At 38.6% G+C, this 19,467-nt stretch overlaps 1 protein-coding gene across 5 annotated transcripts in view; it reads left to right on the top strand.

Annotated features, from left to right (window-relative positions):
* The window catches only part of STK39 (serine/threonine kinase 39), a 110,456-nt gene that overhangs the window by 78,567 nt on the left and 12,422 nt on the right, over positions 1–19,467 (top strand). For 3 of the 5 annotated variants that reach the window (XR_009743190.1, XM_061452595.1, XM_061452619.1), the window contains 2 exons: positions 9,687–9,739; positions 11,600–11,668. Coding sequence is in view for 3 of the 5 variants with exons in the window: in XM_061452595.1 (XP_061308579.1) it covers positions 9,687–9,739; positions 11,600–11,668 (122 nt within the window). In the remaining 2 variants the exon portion in view is untranslated. The remainder of the gene's footprint in view (positions 1–9,686; positions 9,740–11,599; positions 11,669–19,467) is intronic. The other 2 variants (XR_009743192.1, XM_061452604.1) reach the window with 1 other exon arrangement.

Here is a 19,467-nt window from a genome sequence, read left to right as displayed (position 1 = left end):
GCTGCTGTCTCTTGAAGTACAGTGATGAACAAGTGTGTTGCATCATTTCAGGGATCCGCTCCCTACTTAAGAAGATGTGAAGATTAAATGGTAGTGACAGTATTTTGTATATTTAAGTTTTGAGTCCTGTAACTTGATCTTGAAGAACCATATGCTAAACATCTTTGCTTCTTCCAGTAATGTATATGGAGGGGTAAGTCATAAACCTATGGGTTTTTTTTTTTTTGAACCACTGAAGTAAATGGTAAAGTTTTAATGGAATTCAAAGAACTGTATTTTAGGACTAATATAGGGAGATTTAGTCCCTTTCTGCTTGGTGGCAATCTGGAAGCAGGGCGGACCTCAAACATCGATTTTACTCCTACCAAAAGTTAACAGAAATGCTATTCCATTTAATCAAGGATTGACCTGAAGGTATTAAAAATAAGTTGAGAAAAACCATCTTTCTCTACAATGCTGAGCAGACAAGATCTGCTCTTGATAGTATGGTACTGTATAATGGAAGAGCCTGGATATCGATTAGTAAATGACAGCTGAGCTTGGAAATGTTAGAGAGAAAGGGATTTACATAAACATGTGGTGAATCCTTAGGAGGCTAATGCTTCTTTACAGTAAATGCTCTCTTCTGTAGTGTTTATGTGATCCCACAGGAGCTTTAAGGTTCTGATTCACAAAATTACTTTAATAAACAGACTTTCTCTTATTACTGCTTTGGTTCTACTGCATGCAATGTACCATGACTTAAGAAAGGAAAAAGTTTTCTCCATGTATAATACAGGGCATTGAGTGAAAAATAAAACACTTGTGGAATAAACCAATGCTACGAAAGCTAGACTATAAAGGGAACCATTTTTAACTTGTGCATTATGCCTTGAGCACATGAAAGTGAGAAATGGGTGAACTGTTATTGTGAGAAGGAAGATGACCCTTTGACTTTGAATAACATTTCATGTGGGCAAATAACATTTGTCCCTTCAACATTAGAATAGCAAGCAAAATTTGTTGTAAAAAAACCTGCCAACCTTAGTCTTGTGTTTCCCCCTCAATTATATTTCTTGCATTATGCACACAAAGATCTTGCCCCAGAGATGTGGAATGAAGATTGGATGGGTACCGCTTTAGGATGTACAACCTACCTATCACTCTGATTAGTCCACTCTGTTTTGGTGTGAACTTCTGCTTTCTTTACGGTGTAAAGAAGCAAGTCATTTAAATGCCTCTGTGATTTTAATTATACCAGTAAATGCAGTGAGGCAGTGCAAATAGCATACTGCTGCCCTTGCTTCCTAAGCTACGCTCTCTTTGTTTTTTTCCATTATAATTTAGTTTGCTTCTGTGGTAGTTTCAATGTAGTTCACATTTTGGAGGGGAGGAACATCAGTGAGACCTAAATTTTGTACAAGTGTGGTAAGTGTGATGCTTATTTTCAGCGTGTTTTTTTTGTCGAAGCACACTGACTTAGTCTTGTCCAGTGTGACTAGTCCTTTATGGTGGGGAAATTCTGTTCTGGTGGGAATAAAGCTTGTAGGAGTATGGGAAAGGGAAAGACTGGTTGGTGAAGGGTGCCATGTGCACCGTGTGTTATGGTGCCATTCATGAAAAACTTATACCATTTTAGTGGAAGACTAATTTATTTTTGGTTCCAGAGATCAATATATATTCTGCTGTTGTCTCTTCTGCTAGCCAAACTTGTTAAGTTTTGACAGAACTAGCAATGTACAAGCTTGAATTCTAGGGAGAACACACTTAATGGAGATTTTTCTAAACATAAGTCTATCAGTTCTGTTGCTGAGTTATAACTAGTCATGATCTGAAAAGTGGATGGAGGAAATAAGTGCTCCTTTGACTTCATTCTGAGAATGCTTTCTTGTTTATAATTTAGTTAATCAGACCATGTTCCTCCTCAAAGCTGGTCAGGCACTGAAATTGCAGGGAGCATCCGTTTTACCAGGCAACAAATGGTGTGCAGGCGCTGTAGCTCCTTAACTTCCTCCCTGCATGGGCTAACTAAGGACACTTGCCTAGGCAGAGCTTGTATTTTGTTGAGCATACCATAAAGCATAGCTTTTGGGTTTTCATTGGGCTTTTTTGTTGGTTGTTTTGGGGGTCTTTGTTAGATTTGCTGTTTGTTCTTTTTATTTGTTTGGGGGTTTTGTTTGTTTGTTTTTTAATGTTTTCACTTACTTCACCTTGACTTGTAATACCCTTCATGTTCAACTGGAGCTTAGGAAAAGGTGAAAGAGGGAAGATACATATATATAGATTTTCCTTCTTACATCTAGCTATCTATACATATCTATATCTACTGATTGTTTTTTCACTTACCCGGTGAGGCGGGGGGACGAGCCCCGAGGGGGGCTCTTGCTTCTCATGCCAAGCGCCCGGCACATGCCGGGTGCAACCCGCTCCAGGGACAGCGGCAGGTGGGGAGTTTGATTGGGGCGGTACACCTGTCAAAGCATAACGCAGGTGTCCTAAGGCGAGCTCAAGGGAGGACGGAAACCTGCCGCGGAGCAGAAGGGCTTAAGCTCGCTTGATCTTGATCTTCAGTACGAATACAGACTGTGAAAGCGGGGCCTCACGATCCTTCTGGCTTTTGGGGTTTTAAGCAGGAGATGTCAAAAAAGTTACCAGAGGGATAACTGGCTTGTGGCAGCCAAGCGTTCATAGCGATGTCACTTTTTGATCCTGCGATGTCAGCTGTTCCTATCATTGTGAAGCAGAATTCACCAAGCGTTGGATTGTTCACCCACTAATAGGGAACGTGAGCTGGGTTTAGACCATCATGAGACAGGTTAGTTTTACCCTACTGATGTTGTGTTGTTAAAATAGTAATCCTGCTCAGTACAAGAGGAACCACAGGTTCAGACCCCTGGTGCGTGCACTTGGCTGAGGAGCCACTGGCGCGAAGCTACCATCTGCGGGCTTATGATTGAACGCCTCTAAGAATCCTGCCTAGACGCTTGTTGTGCTGTTGCGTCATCAGTTGCTTGTGTTTGACCCAGGAGATGACAGTCTTGTTCAGAATGCGTGGGTAAAGCCCTTCCCGAATCTTCGTTAGCCAAGACAGGCCTTCCTCATAGGAGAAGGAAAACTCCTATGTTCAAACCCGGGCAGATGGAGCTCATCTAGCCTTGTAAGGTCTTCCATCTAAGAGAAGGACACTCTTACAAAACCTACGACGTGTGGACTTTGCTGTCACCGTCCTAGCTAGCCAGGCCGTGGCAATTAAACCTCAGGTGTAACGAGTGGGGCCAGTTCTGTGCACGCTGCGCCTCACCTAAAAAATCCACTGCGCAGGCTGGAAGGGCTCACTCTCACTGTCTGTAGCGACAGGCCAGGGACGAAACAGTAGGTGACAAGGTGCATGGGAAGCTGCAGATCCAACCTTGCATGTGGGCAGATCAGGGCATTGGTCGCTCGAGATTGCCCCAGGAGATGACAGTCCTGGTCGGACACTTCCTGATTGCCTAAGCAGCCTTTTTTCCAACCAGATTTCCCTATCCCACATGCCCTTCGTCATCGTGCTTGTAAGTGTGGGTAAAGCCCTTCCCAAATCTTCACTTGTGAAACCAAGCCATCATATATATATATGTAGGTAGAAGATATTTCTATATCCATCTCTCTATATATATCTCTCTTCTTTCATATATATATGTATGTATTTACTTTTAATATGCAGAACAATGGAAAAATATGTGAGAAAGGAAGTAAAATGTGCCCCAGGCCAAAGTACCTGTATATTGGAGTCTGTTAAAACAGGTTCAGTGCTGAGGAAATGGGCTAAGAAAAGTATTTGTTGTTCCAGGAGAGTTCTGTCTTTTGCTTCTTCCACTCAGCACTCCATAGAAATAGTAGATAATATTTCTGTGCCTTATTAGGACTAGAAATCCATAACAAAGGAAAATGATACACTAATGAAAAGAATGGTTATCATCCAAGTTGGGTAATGTTGCTGTAGAGCAATTTATGCTTGCATATGCAAGTGGGCAAGAACGAGAGTGATTTATATTATTTTTCCATTGGCGATGTGGGAAAGGATGATTAAACAGTTGAATTATAAAGTAACATTTGATAACGAAAGTAGTGTTTTATGCAAAGGGATGTATTTGTGAAATGCCATAGATTGAAAGCATGGATGTTTACAGTATAGTCTAGTGTTCTGGTTTACACACAATAAAAAATGGTCATAGTAGCAATGAAAGACACAGAGACACCACCACTCCATGAAAACAATGGTAAGTTTACCTTGTCAGTGGACAATAATTTACTGATTTTGTTGTTGATTTGTTTTTTGTTTATTTATTTGTTTTTTACAGCAGAATTTACTTTGTGGCAAGCTATAGATGAAGTGATACAGCATCTCTTTTTAAGTGTGATCATAGAATGATTTGGGTTGGAAGGGATCTTAAAACTCACCTAGTTCTAAACCGCCTCCCCCACAGGCAGGGAAACCTTCCAGTATACCACGTTGCTCAAAGCCCTGTCCAACCTGGCCTTGAATTTTTCCAGGAATGGAGCATTCACAGCTTCTTCTGGACAGCCTATTCCAGGGCCTCACCACCCTTGTAGTGAAGAATTTCTTCCTAGTGTCTGATCTAAATCTACCATCTTTCGGTTTAAAGCCATATCCCCCTTGTCGTGTCGCTAAATGGGCTTGTAAAAAGTCCCTCTCCTGATTTCTTGTAGGCACCCTTTAGGTACCAGAAGGCTGTTGTAAGGTGTCCCTGGAGCTTTCTCTTCTCCAGACTGAACTATCCCAACTCACTCAGCCTGTCTTCACTGGAGATGTACTCCAGCCCTTCTTGGTCCTCCTCTGGTTTGCTTCAGCAGGTCCGCATCCTTCTTGTGCTGGGGGCTCCAGAGCTGAATGCAGTACTTCAGGTGGGGTCACGTGAGAGCAGAATAGAGAGGCAGAATCACTTCTCTTGACCTCCTGATCTGTAGGCCAGGATACGGTTGGCTTTATGAGTTGCAAGTGCACATTGCTGGATCATGTTCAGTTTGTCATCCAGCAACTTCCCCAAGTCTTCACCTCAGGGCTGTTCTTAGTCCATTCTCCGCCCAGCCTGTAAATGTGATGGGGACGTGCCTGTGATTTATGGTTTCTAACTCTATCTGAAAAAAAAGATAATGAAGAAAATCAGGAAGTTTTGCATCTGCTGTGACTAATAAAAAGCCATAAATGATGTAGTTTCCCTATGATGTACATGTGCTCTGTATTGTTTCACAAATCAGCTTTGTCAATTATCATTCTGTTATCACCTGCATTCTTTGACATTCAGCTCTGTATATCAGTCCTTGTAAGCCACATGTGATGACTGAGTACCTGAAAAATCAGCAAGCAATGCAGAGACAAAACCTGTGTGTTCTTACACACATGCCCATGCCCTTCTTTTGGCTTACCTTATTTGAGAATTTTTTTCTTCCTTTGGGAAGGAAGAATATGTGGCTACTTAGGTATGGTAAGATGCATCCCATCGAGGAATACACTCTCCCTAAGAACCACATAGAAGTTGCTGAAGATTGTGGGAAATAGAAGCTAATGTTTTGGATAATTCTGCATGATAAGTGGTGGATAAATAGGGAAGGGGGAGCAGAGGAGGGGAAGTAGTAGTAAAAAAGAATGAGAATCTGCTGCTTGATGTATAATCAAGCTATCCCAGTATGATTTACATGTTAAGTTTAATTCCAAGACATCTAATTTCCTTGAATCTCACTCATATGATAGACATTCTGTGTTTAAGGACAAAAGAAATAATGGTGTTTAATGTGTCCAATTTACAGTTGCACCATTACACAACCACGGTTTCCTATTTTAGTTCAACAATGTAGATCTTTTGTCAAGCGTATGGAACACAGCTAATTGACTATAGCAGGAATTATGCTATTGTAAGGTAATTATTTGACAGACTTTGTTTTTAAATGCAAAAACCTGAAGTCTGGTTCCTTTAAAACAGAGCATCTTCATTTCATATCCTACTGACAGGATGGTCTCAGTTTGTAGACAGGGGGATAAGTGATTGTCCTGGGTTCAGCAGTAGCAGTCATTTTTCCCCTTCTTGGTAGCTGGTGCAGTGCAGTGTTTTGACTTTCAGCTCGGGAACAGAGCTGATAGTGATGTTTTGGTTTGGCCAAGGACTTTGTGAGCCTCATGCTCTGCCAGGGAGGAGGGGAAGCCAGGAGGAAGCAGAGACAGGACACCTGACCCAAACTGACCAAAGAGGTATTCCATGCCACAGCACGTCATGCCCAGGATGTAACTGGGAGTTAGCCGGAAGGGCTGGGAGACTGCAGGGTTGGAGGAGGTATCGGTCAGTGCTTGGTCGGGCTGAGGGGGGGCAAGTTATCGGTCGGCTGGTGCTGAGGTGTTGTATTCTCTTCCCTTGTTATTTCCTTTATCATTGTTACTGTTGGTGGTAGCAGTAGTGGTTTGTGTTATACCTTAGTTACTAAACTGTTCTTATCTCAACCCGTGGGAGTTGCATTCTTTTCGATTCTCCTCTCCGTCCCTCCGAGAGCAGGGGGAGGGCAAGAAAGGTGGGGGAAGTGAGCGAACGAATTACCTGACTGGGTTTAAACCACGACAGTGATGAAGTTGGCCCATGTTTTTTTTCTAGTTCTTTGAGGTAGCATTACTCCCTAGAAAATCAGACCTAGCAATTGTATTGCGCACATCAAGTGGTCCTGATGAAAACAGAAGAATAGTGAGAATTTGCAAAATATGCTTTCAGAAAGTGTGACATTTTAAATTCTGAAGTTACTTTGCAAGAAAGACGGCTGCTAAACATCTTAGCATGTTCTGCTTTGGTATTGACCTTGTTCAGAGCAGTTCTGTAGCATTCCTACTGTTGGAGGTGACTGCATGATGAAAAGCAACCTCCAGGAAATCAGTAAACTACAGTGTACTAAAATGCAAGAAAGTATTCAAAATTTACTACTTTTTAAAGGAGATGGGCTGTTTTTATCCATGATAATCCAGGTATATTAGTCTGCAATGGCGTAGAACAAGAAGAAAATAAGAGGTATTATAAGAGATGGCAAAAAATTGAGTTTGCACTTTAAAATTAATATCTTTTTCACAAATGCATTAGAGAAACTAGGGGCCATTAAGAAATGATGAAGATAAAATTATTAATCACAAAGATAAGTGCCTTTCTTGAAATCCTGTTTCTATTTAGTAGAAGTAAAGCCTGTGTGTGCTGCTGCATGGTAAGAGTGTAATGGAGCTAAGAAAAAAGAGAACTCCAATGGAACAAATGAAATGCTGCTTGGAAGCTCTGCCTGCAAATAAGTCAACGAATCCAAACAGTTGTCACCAAAGTGTATCAAGGGAACTAGTAAACTAATTTACAGTAACAATGACACTAACTAGAACCAAAGAAGTATTGGAAGACTGGAGAAGAGTATGCGCAGCTTTTAGGAAATAGCTCAAGTACATCTTCTATTTGGTAGAATATATAATGGAATAAATAATTGATGGAAATAAATGTCTGGAAGGTAATGGAACTGTAAGCAAAAGCACTTACAGGCTTCTAGCAAATTACTCTTGCTGGACTTCTTTTGTTTTGCTTTCCTGAATTATAGTATACCATTAAAAGGAAAGCAGCAGAGTCCTAAGTTCAGAATAGTTCAGAGTGTAACAATTCCAGATAGCCATCCAGAGTTGGATGGCTGAATACATATCAGCTTTCCCTGAATTTTCACCTTTGCTTAAATAAAGAGATCTGACTCATTAATTTTCTGTTAGGGACATTCCGCAATTTGGAGACAAAGTAAAATGCACCCCATTTGCGTGCTTCTTGATGAGTCTGTATCGTGAACAGCTGGTCTTTCACGTAGCTCTATCAGTCTGTTGGAAAGGTGGTAATTTTCATGAGAGTGCCATTTTTATGGTGGATGTCCTACTTACGGGAGGTCTGCGGAAAGATACAGTCTGAGACCCTAATTTATTACTTTCTAGGTAATTAACTGTAAGAGTGCAAAGTCTACAGAATTGCTTCTCAGCTGGTTTTAGCATTTGCCTTCAAAAGAGTGTGCAGGAAATCAGTGTCTAAGTCTGAGCTGCATTCCATGTCCAGTCAAAACATATGTTAAGAAAAATGCTAAATTTCTGTGCAACTTCCCTTTTTTAGAAAGCAGCAGTTTTAGCAAGCTTATTAATTTCAACAGAGGGAAGTGGATTGGCATATGGTTTTTTATTTAGACAGAAAACTATCCAGGTTTTTTAGTGGGGGAGAAGAAAGAACTGAGATCCATGCTAATTCTGTGTTGGATAAAAATAGACAGTGCAATATTCCATATAATGGCAGCAGATTTCTGTAGCAAAAGTAAATGAACCTCGTAAATCTGTTCTGGCTAGTTGCATTATTTGCAACTTTGTATTAGTGATTCTAAACTCCCATAATTCTTTATTTAGAGTAGAATTTTAGGAACCCAAAACTCCTTCAGCTTTGAAGCATTCAGTGTATTCAGTAAATGAGTACTTGTCATTTTATGCCCTGCATGTGGCACATTTATTTTTCAGGGTTTGCTGTCTTGCCTTTGTCTGTGTTGCCAGTCATTTTGGTTTTTGTGTTCCTGCATGTTGCCAGTTTTTGACTGTAATATTCTTATAAGTATTTAGCAAGTGATAATAGCTGTATGTCACAGCCGAGTATGCCTGCCTATTGGATTTAGTTTTCCCACAGCAAGACTTCATGGCCTGGTACGCTGAAATATGAGCTTGCATACAGTTTCCTTGCTGAGGAGAAGAATAATGGCATGCAAAACACATTCTGTTGCTATTAGCTTTTCAAGTGGATTGAGCTATTCACTGGAAAAAGAGTGTGCTACAGCAATTAAGTTCATCCCTATGCTCGGTAGGCTTGCCATTTCCAAAATGAGATGGACGTCTATTTTGCAAAGAGGCTAATGTTTTATTGATGGTAGAAATTATTAACTAAAATAAGCTGGAAACATACAAGGAATGGCAGTTTGGAGCACGGTATGAGACTGTAAAGGAATTCTTTAATATAGGCATTAAGTCCCTTATGAGAGTGTCATACACTGAACTGGTTAAAGCAATCTTCAAACAGGAAGGATGGAAACCTTTGGCTTTCACACTCTGCTGCTTATTTTATGTGTAGCTAGAGCCTCACTGCTGAGACAATGGTGGTCACTGCAATAAGTTCCTCATTTCAAAACAGCTTTATAAGCACTGTGCATCAAATGCTGCTTTTTAGCATGTAATGTTTGCTAGATACTTTTTCTCTTAAATGAGCATGTCTTGTGTAAATGTGATCTCAGATGGGGAGTTTTAAGTCCAAGTGAATACTCTTGGAGAAGAAGAGGTAACACGTACGATTTCAGACTATGTTGAACTAGCAGGGTCAGTATGGTAGAGTGTCTTTTAAAGATGGAAAGGAAAATATTTACCAGAGGATCTTATTTTATCCTTTAGGTTAACATAGGTATTTCTCAGCTTAAGCATATCTTTCTGTTAGTTTCTTTTCCCAGAATACTGCCATGAAAATGTGGTGGAGTTTCTCCAGTGTGGGCATTTTTGGAGAGCAGTGTTTTTCAAGTTGAGGAAATTCACACTAGAAAAATGGGGTTATCAGTGGCACAGGTGTTCTTCAGGTTTAGGAACTGAATAGTTGTTCTGTCTTCATTACATTTTAATGTATACACTCAATGTTTTCCAGGAACTCCAGGAAAGAACTTAATGACATACGGTTTGAGTTTACTCCAGGCAGAGGTAAGGCTCCTTCAGTTGAATTATTCTCTCATTGCTCAAAAACATATTTCAGAAATTGCTTACTGTTTATGCTTAATACTAACTCTCTCTCTGGATTATTTCCTACACTGCAGAGCTTTATACTGAACTTCAGCTGAACAAGAATAGCAGATGTTTGTAAATTCTAGTGGCAAGGTTGCATAATACATAGTATATATTAGACTTGATCCCCAGTATACTTTGTCAATTTCATGTCTTACTGAAATGATCTGTGTGGTATATATAGATTGTGAATAGCAATACTTACAGCTTTGGAATTTCCATTTTCACATGTGGAAAACATCGTAGGAGGCAGAATATAGTAGCCATGAAAGTGTATGGGTGATGGTGATAATACTTAAGCTTCTTTCTCCTGCGTAATAAAAGAAGTTCTGTTAACAGTGCTGTCTTCAACTGAAAGTTGTTTCGTCTGTAGCTTCGGTATCATCACCAGAAAGAAATTTTTACATTGAAACTTTAAACTACTGCAGGCTTGTAGGAGCATATTTGCTTTCCAGCGCTGGGAGTTCTAATAACTTATAAAGTTACTTTTGTTTGAAGAAAATCAATTGTTGGGAAAAAATGCACAGGAGGCTGATATCTTGAGTAAGAAGGTATCATTCTTGTTTAATAGCAACAGTTTAAACTATGAACACATTCCATGGTTTTCAGCAGTCAGTAATTACTACATTTAAGAATAGCCTTCGAAGAGCTTCCACCTAAAAAAATTAATCTAGACTGAAGGGATTTCTCATTTCCTGTAAATCATGGTATCTTTTGTGTGCAGTATTTCCGTGCATGGAAATAGTCTCTGCTGTCCACCTGCATTTCTCATTGATTTTGACAATGGGTAATAATGTGAAAGATCTCTTCCTTAATTGGGCAGAGACCATCCTGCTTTAGTCACTTGTCAAAAGAACTATTTATTTCTAAGCACTTACATAAACCATTGAGAATTCTTAGTTGGCCAAAAAATAGAGGATATGCCATACCAGGACTCTTTCTAGTAGTCACTAAGCCAGTCAGAAGGCAGCTGTGATTGTCATCTTCAGAGCTCTCCAGAAATTGCAGCTAGCTCAGCTGTATTGTTTTTCACCTGTGTGTGTTTCTTAAGGAAATAATGTAACTGTCTTGAAGCATGTGCTCAATGCAGATATTTGGTATTGAGGCCATGTTATAGTTGAGACTTAGATGGAATTTAGGCTAGTTCCTGCTGTTTTCTCCTACTTACCTCCAAACCTTCTAAAGTCTCGATCCAAGAGCAAGTTCTAGTCACAGGGACTTGGTAATTAACCCACTTTGGTATAGCACTTGCTGGAAAATGAATCCAAACCTCTGAATTTCCCTCATCACAGTACTTAAAATCTCATTTAAGCCTAAAGCTCTAAATAATGACTGTTCCCATAACTCCTTTGTCCCACTGGTAACAAACAAGAACGTTTATATAGCGTATCTCTGTATAGATGTTCAGAACAATGGAGAGGATAAAGAAAACAGTGAAAACCACACTAAAACATAGTTTATATTCTTGGTTGTGAAGATACTGAACTTGTAAACTATGTAGGAGTACATAGCTAGATAATAGAGGAGAAATGCTGGTGGCTAGGAAAGGTCTGTAGGGGGTTTGCAATGAATCAGATCATCACCTCATGCAATTTGCTGTGCAGAGGCTGATAAGATAATTATCTTTTTTTCCTCCTAATTAAAGGTAATTCTGAATTCAAGCATGCCTCCATGGGTGTTTTGGAACTAAAATGTATTTTTGTTAAAATGCATTGGATGACTGATACTTTGTGTTGTTTTTGTGGGGTCTCATACTTACTCATTTCACCTTTTGGACAGACACAGCAGATGGCGTTTCTCAGGAGCTGTTCTCAGCAGGCCTGGTTGATGGCCATGATGTAGTTATAGGTAAATTACATTTTTTGCTTGCAATTATGCTCTTGTGACAAATTTGTATTAAATGGTTACGAAAAATGTTTCCTCTAATGCTGGTTTTCACAAAATTCTTTTTGTCCTGATTTTGCTTTCATGTATGCATAGTTCAGTCAACAAGCCAATTTTGATACCAGTCCAAGGATTGCTTTTGGAAGTCACAACTATTTAGTGGTTTGGGAGGGATGAAAAAATACCGATCTCCTGACGGATTATTTGCAATTCAATGATTGATCCTTTTTGTGCTAACTTAATTTTTTTGTTTAATGATAAAATGATTTTTCAGTAGGCTATTGCAAAGTGTGCTTTGGCAACTCTGAAGCTGGCAAGTATTCGGCTTAGGTTTATGGAAGATAAAGCAAGCCAGAGTTCAGGATCTATGGAAATTGAACCTAAAGAGATATTATTTCATTGGTTAAAAAAAAAAAGAAATGTTTTTTGGCATCTTTGAGGAAATATTTTTCTCTACTTTTCTATTCTGTGCTTCACTAAATTTATTTATTTATTTATTTATGAAATGCAGTGCCTGGCAAAGATGATTACTTAGAAAGTGCTTATTTCCCTGCAGTCCCTTCTCTTCTTCTGGTTCGTAAAGACCAGTAGATAGATAGTTACCGAAATCAGAGGGGGGAGACCACTAAATGTGTGAGAACCAAATTAAGGAATACTAGCAAATGAATCTTTGTGTTGCAAAGTTTATATCAATTGGTTCAGATGTCATTACCAAGTTTCTCAATGTATGATGAGTGTTTCACAAATCCTTAAGTTCATATGACTTTCCTGGAAGATTATCTAAGCACATTCTCAATGCTTTTGTAGGGTACCTAAAGGATTTCAGAGAGAAGCAAATACTTTTTGCTTTTTTTATATTCAGAATACAGGTTGGTTCTAGTTGATGTAAGAAAAAAAAGCCCTACCTATGCTTTTATTTTACTTTCTAAAGAAAAAGTATTTAGGGGTGGTACAGGCTAGTAGGCACTCTTCTCTTAAAGTCGCTTCTATGGTACTGGTACCATAAGGGCTTAGGGGAGAGGGGTAGCTTGGCCTTAGTTTGTTGCCTTTTAAACATCCAGTATGATGTTTACTACAGCAGCAGTCAATACCATACTGCTGTTGAGGATTTTTGCTATTATTTTCATTGCCACAAGATATCTTACTTCATTTAGAAATAATAATAAAGGACTTTTTTCTGTCTAAGAGAAGAATTGTTACCTGTTGGCTATTTTACCTGCCTGGGCAGTCAGCTGGCACTCTTGCACAGAAGGTGGAGTCATGGATGCCGATGCTATAGTGCAAGTCCTGCTGGGACCCAGAGAGACCTCTCTTCCTTTCTTTGCTCTTCCCTATTCCTTTTTCTGCAGAGTTCACTTGCAATGCATAGGGCCAGTGCTTCTATGGAAATGGCACCGTGAATGGGATTTGTTCTCCATCTTTCAGAGGAGATGTGGGGGAAAGGGAAATTAAGGTAGTTATCCATCATGGCTTCAGAGGTGGGACTTTGATCGCTGAAGAAACATGAACATTTGAGTAAGGAAGGTTTTTCCTAGCAGGCTTGGTTAAAGGCACTGTCTAGTTAATAATGAAAGTTTATTTCCTTGCTTAGTTCTTGCTTTGAATTGCGTCAGACTTTGCTTTTTAGCACTATGATGGTGGTCCTTTGTGTTCTTTCCCGTTTATTTTTTATTGCAATATTAAAAAAAAGTGGGAAAATAACTTTCTTGTATATAATGAAAGCATTTGATTTAAATTTAATTTCATTAATTATAATCAGTTTTATACGTTCATTTTCCTGTGATGTTGTAACTTACGTCAAGTTCCACAGGCACAAATTCTTGCATGGCTTTGTAAAATAATTTTCAATTTCAGTTCAATTCAGTGTTTTCAGATATATGTGGACGTTGTTATCTTCCTAGAAAATGACTTTAGATTTCATGTTTTACTGAAAGACAAGTTCTGCTGAATGCGATTTTGCAATTTTATTTTAATTTAAAAAAAATACGAACTTTATTAAGAATATGTTTGTGATTTGCTTTGGGAAAACTGTCTAAATGTTGTATGGGAATGGAATAAGACAACTTGCATGCAGACAGCTTATTGCAAATTTCGGAATTGCACTGCAGCAGTGTAGTCCTGAGAAATGTTTCAGTCCCTTAGTTTAAAGCAGTGGGTCATATAAGAGAGCAGATGGTGCTGAAAATGTAAATCTGCTTACAAAACTAATTTTCTTTGTAAGATGATTTTACACTTTGTTCACTCAAAATTAAAAGGTTTAAAATCTTCCTATGTAGGGAGAGGAGAATAATATAGAAGAATTTGGTTAACCTTCTTCACCGGAAGAACTGATTCCATTAGCTTCCAGATTGAAAGCAGCTGATAAATTACCTTTCACTTTTCAGCTGAAGCATGCAGAAATTCAGCCCTTATAACATTAATAAAAACTAAGTTTGGAGGTAGTCTCATAAAAGTTGTTCTTGTAGTTTCTTTTAATGGATGTTGGAACATACAGAGTCTGGGAGTAAAAAGAAAGGTGAAAATACCTGTGCTTCTGTTGAACTCAACCGTTTATTGGCGTAACAGCTGATTTTCTGAAAGGACACTTGAATACGAGTCAGCAAAAGCTGTTGTGCCAAGTACTGCCATGGCATACATGGCCTGAGGCTTATAGCGGGGACCAGTTGACATGTAAGGTCTCTAGAATTTTCTGCTAAGCGTCAGCATACTTCACTTTTTGAGTCTTGCTGGTTTTGCTTCACTTAACACAAACTTTGAAGGAAGTTTTCCATTCTGGTAAGTAATAAGTTCAGCTACGTGTTCTGCAGAGAAGTAAAAATCCCATCTTGCGTGTTCAGTTCTGGCTACAATTGACTGGTTTCTGTTCTTTTTGACAGTAGCATTGTTTCATAGGCGGTTGTGATCAAGGGAATCGGTGCAGAGAATTCTGTGTAAAAGCAGACTAGAGTTCACATTTGCAGAGGAGAATGAGTCTTGGAGTTTATATGTAGACACTGATATCTGGCTGATGAGGTATTTTTATACAGTACTGAACTGGCTATGTTATATGATCTGGAATATTTTCAAAATACATTTTGGGATGAAAGTATTCCACTGTGTATATGCAGTATATGTATATTAGCTAGTAAATATTCATCTAGTAATGCTTTCTTTTATTTTTGATACCATAAAGGAAACTCAAATCATATCAATAGTCAGTTCTGTTGAAAATGACATACCTGCAATCCTGCTTCACTGGGGTGTACAATGTGCATATAATTTCAGTGAAGCCTTAGGCTACAGTTAATCTTCTAGAGGCCTTGCTTGAGTTTCAGAACTGAAAAGGGTATTTACAGTTATTAAATTGCTGTATATAAAAAAATAAGCACTGACCTTCCTGAATGCTGCTTAAATAAAAGCCTTGATGGCCGTGCCATTGAACTGTGCAGTTGCCCTTCACTATATTAAATTACCTTTATTATAGGTATTTTTGTCAAAAGTATCTGTAACTACTTTGAGCATTGTGGAAGATGTACCGTCGCTTTTAAATACACCAGATATCAACTACTGGTAAGTGGATTATCTGTCTTTGGTGTTGGAGCCAGACCCAGGTATCCACTTAGTAACCAGAGGAACAGATTTTAGTCAGTCAAAACAAAAGCTTCCTGCTGGAAGGCCTAATGTGCTTACGAGAACCAGCTAAAAAACCAATAGATCGTATTTTGTAATGAGGCAGTAGTTTGAAAGTAGAAGCTTTTTTATCAGCATCTTGAATATTTTCTTACAGGTGTGAGTGAATACAGTATATGCTGTAATAGTTTGACTAAGGGTTTTGGGGTTGTTGGGTATTTTTTATGGTGGGAAGGAGTGTAGACTTTTTATTTGGTGCAGTTACTGTGGTAAGTGGACAGGACTTAAACTGGCATCTAGAATAAAAAGAAAAAAATGTGTCTGTGGATGGGTTGTTTGGCCATGAATGCAGAGAACGTGTTTGGCCAAAGCCAGAATGACATTATTTCAAGGGATGTTAAACAGCAAATAGTATGTACAGTTCCCAGTTAATCATAGTATTAAAGCATTTGGAATTGAAACAGCAGAGTGCCTTACAGTATCACGTCTGCTCATGCTGAAGGTATTGTCATCTTACTAAAATGGTAAGATGAAAAAGTAGAAGCCCAGTTTGTTAGTGTACCCTATATAACAACATCTTGACTCATAGTGGCACTGATAATTCATTTCCTAGAAAAGCCATAGAGTTACACAGTGAATATCCTTTTGCTTTGCTTGGATTTGGTCTGTATTTCTTTACACCTAGTTTACTTTGCTGTCTTGTTAGATTAATCATCTTTGAAATGGAATGAAGTGGTGCATTTTGTTCAGCTAATTGAGGCTTACGATCTTACTGTAATCCCAGAAAATGGGATAGTGCTGCAAGTAGTAAAACAAGTAGAAAACATGTTGCATTAGTTTACGTCCTCAAAGAGACATAAGCTAATGTCTAAATTAATTACTCAATGAGGAGTAATGTTGCTATGGGTAGGTGATGGAATTTTTATCATGTTTTCGTATGTTCCAAAGCTCAAGGTACTCATAAACTTTCTACTGAGAAAATGCCTTTATAAACCCTAACAATTTCAAATGTCAGGCTAAATACTTTGCATTTACTTTTTAACGTGTTATCCAGAAAGGACATGTATTTAATGAAAACGTGTCTATTTTAAAGCACTTTGTAGAAACTCCTGTGCCTTCAATGTGTGCACATAACTCTGTATCTTTAGTAAGATAGGCAAATATATTACAGATAGGAGAATATCTCTGAAATCCCCAGGGCTTAACTAAGGATTTAAATATTTCAACACATCTGGCTCATTTAAAGCTAATGCATTGAAGGGTGACTCATAATGAGTAGACTGCTGGGAGTTCTGGAAGCTTGAGGTACACCCACAGGTAATCAAGCTTTGCAACTGATTGAGCCTTCAAAGTTATTTTAGCTATACGTGTTTTACGTAAAAGGTGCACTTGAGAAAGTATGTTTGTGAAGCTGTCCGATTTCATGCAAGTTCCCACCTTGCTGAACTTTCAGTGTGGTGAAGACTTGGAGGTTCAAGGTGAAAAAATCAGCATTGTGTTAGGTGAATAATTGCCACTGCTGTCAAGGTGGTTGTGGCAGAACAATAAATACGTGATGTAGGAAACTATCAAGTGTGCAAATTATTCTCCACGCATACATGTGTATTCATGTATCGTAGTAAACGTGCTTATGTTAACAGCCATGATCAAGAAAATGATTTGTAGTTACTTTAAGAAAAAACAAACAAAAAATAGAGGTGGAACTGCCAGTTGCCTTCAAATAAAGTTTCCTTTTTTCAGCATGTAGTCCACCAGTTCTTACTTAACTGTATAAATGAGGGATAAATCCATGTTTATTAGTGGGATTGGTTTGGGTTTTGCCTGATACAGTAGGTGATAAACTCTTGGGCCTGGAGTGTGTTCCTGGCCCTCATAGCTCTGAATTGTAGTTTTGAGGTCTTTTCTCTCTAGTTAAAAACAAAACAAACCCCAAAACAACAAAAAAACCACAACACTCCCCAAAAGCCCTGTGGATTTGTATCAGAAGTTGCAAAGACAGCAGTGTAAGTAATGTTCCTCTTTTCAATAGCAATTTAGTTGCTGTTATTTGTTTCCTTGGCATTCACTTCTCCTCTACAAGTGGTAAGTATGTCAAAATAAGGATTTATTGAGGTTCTTCAAACTAGAGGTAGTCTATTTCAGAATCTAACTCCTGCACATCAGGGAGTCTTTTCTAAATATATTTTTCCTTGGTTCAAGTTTCAGATATAAGGTATTGAAGTAGCCTGACTGCTATTTCATCATCTTAATAGTTTTGTCAGAACAATATCTATAATTCATAGCAGAACTCAGGACAGGGGAGGTTGTGCAAATCTGATGGGGAGAGGAGATTACCAAGTAATAATATGCATAGCAGAATGTAACCTGCCTTATTTCTGCATATACCTACATTTCAACTCTAATCCAGCGTGATGAAGGTATTTGTAAAGCTGTCTTCGGTGTCTTGGCTATCAACTGTTGTCAAAACCTTTGTCTGAAAGCTAACACTTGCTTTCTACATTCAGTCATTGGCAAACAATTTTTTTCCAACCTCGTACTGTCACTCATTTTTTTTGCATAGAGAATTTATGACCACAGTTTACTGTACTGTTTCAGGCTTGTTAAATATCCTTACTAGCAATGTTGAACAGCAGGTCCAAGTTTTATTTTAAGTTTTCATTTGAGACTAGACTGAGTTTTAGAATGCTTAGTATCATCAAAATGCTGTTCTCCTCCCTCATCTTCCTGGATAATCTGTTGCCATTAGACACATGCAGAATCAGGGGCTGAAATAGATAAGCCTGTAAGTATCCAAATACACTCCACTTACCTTTTATAATACTTTGGTTTTTATGTGTAGTGGTTTGCCTAAGTGTTCTTCATGCACTCGGGGGGGGGAGAATCAATCTGAAATATTAACCTTCTGTTTTTTCATAAGTTTCTGGGAAAAGGCATGATTTCCCAGTTATATTAATATTTTAATCAATAAAAACAGCTATCACAATGTTAGTTGGCTTTTTTTTTCTCTCACAGGTTGTAGAATGTAAAACATTACCTTGGGATCAGATATCTACAGTAAATAATTGAGAATTTTGGAATTTAGTGATGTGGTTTTGGAATTGAGATAGGTCAATTTCTTATTGCTAACTTATTTCACTTTCCAGTTTGATACAGTGCTCTTGTATCAAAAATATACTGCTGCTGTTGGGTGGGAATTCTATCAACTACTTAAAGAAGAATGAAATCTTGTTTATTACTTTATCAGTCCTCAGTTTTCCAGTTTTTTGTCTGTGACCCCTGGGTGTTAAAACCCAGCGTTTGTGGATCTTGATGTGAAGACATTCGAGGTCTACTATTATTTCCTAAACTCTTTATTTTTTCAGCTCTTGAATAACATGTGTAACAGGTTAGTTGTTACAGCTCTGGTCCCACTCCCGGCCCAGCCCCCCCCCTTTTTTTCTCAGAGTGGGATACCCTGATGCCAAGCTACTGGTTAATGTCCTTCAAAATGTCTACAAAGATGTGAACTAGCCTAAATCTTGGTTGTCTCTATACAACAAATGAATTAGTACCCAAGTTAAGGCAGAACAGATTTTGCTACTCACTAAGGGTACCTGTTACATACCCTATATGTGCCTGTTGCACATATTCTGTGCATAATTTGTATTTCTTGCCTCCTTTCTTTAATATTGCTATGTGTTGGGCTAGGTGAGGATGGTTTTTATTTGACACAGTTCTTCTTCATGCCTTATATGTTACCCACACGTGAAACAGCATACATTTCTGGGTTTACTATGTTTACAATGTTGGGGCTCAGAACCCATGTGAACCACAGGGCTCAAGTGATGTTAATAATTACTCTAAGCTGTGGGAATTTCACTGCGATATCGTCCATAAGGATGGTAAAGGAGACCTTTTTTAGTATCCCAGTGTTCCTTTCAAGGGAGAACTGCTTTGGCCTTCTGTTGTCTTGTAGCTGTCCTCTTTCAGCTGTGTTGTCTGCTTGTGAGGCTGCAAATCAAGCTGTTGGGTATTAAAGTATCAAATGTTCAAATGAGATAATTTCCACTGTCTTTATCTGTATCTACTGATTCAGCAATGTACTTAGAGAATTCAGACAAATTTGTGAGCCTTAATCTTCTTTGATAAATTCCTAATGACAGCCTCTTCGTAAA

The sequence above is a fragment of the Pezoporus flaviventris genome, unplaced genomic scaffold (assembly GCF_033815535.1).
Source record: "Pezoporus flaviventris isolate CSIRO_AGI_PZ_B2104156 unplaced genomic scaffold, CSIRO_AGI_Pfla_v1 ptg000001l, whole genome shotgun sequence".
In the NCBI taxonomy this organism is placed as follows: domain Eukaryota; kingdom Metazoa; phylum Chordata; class Aves; order Psittaciformes; family Psittacidae; genus Pezoporus; species Pezoporus flaviventris.
Note: the sequence above shows the minus strand (reverse complement) of the source record. Positions and strands in the feature narration are given on the sequence as shown.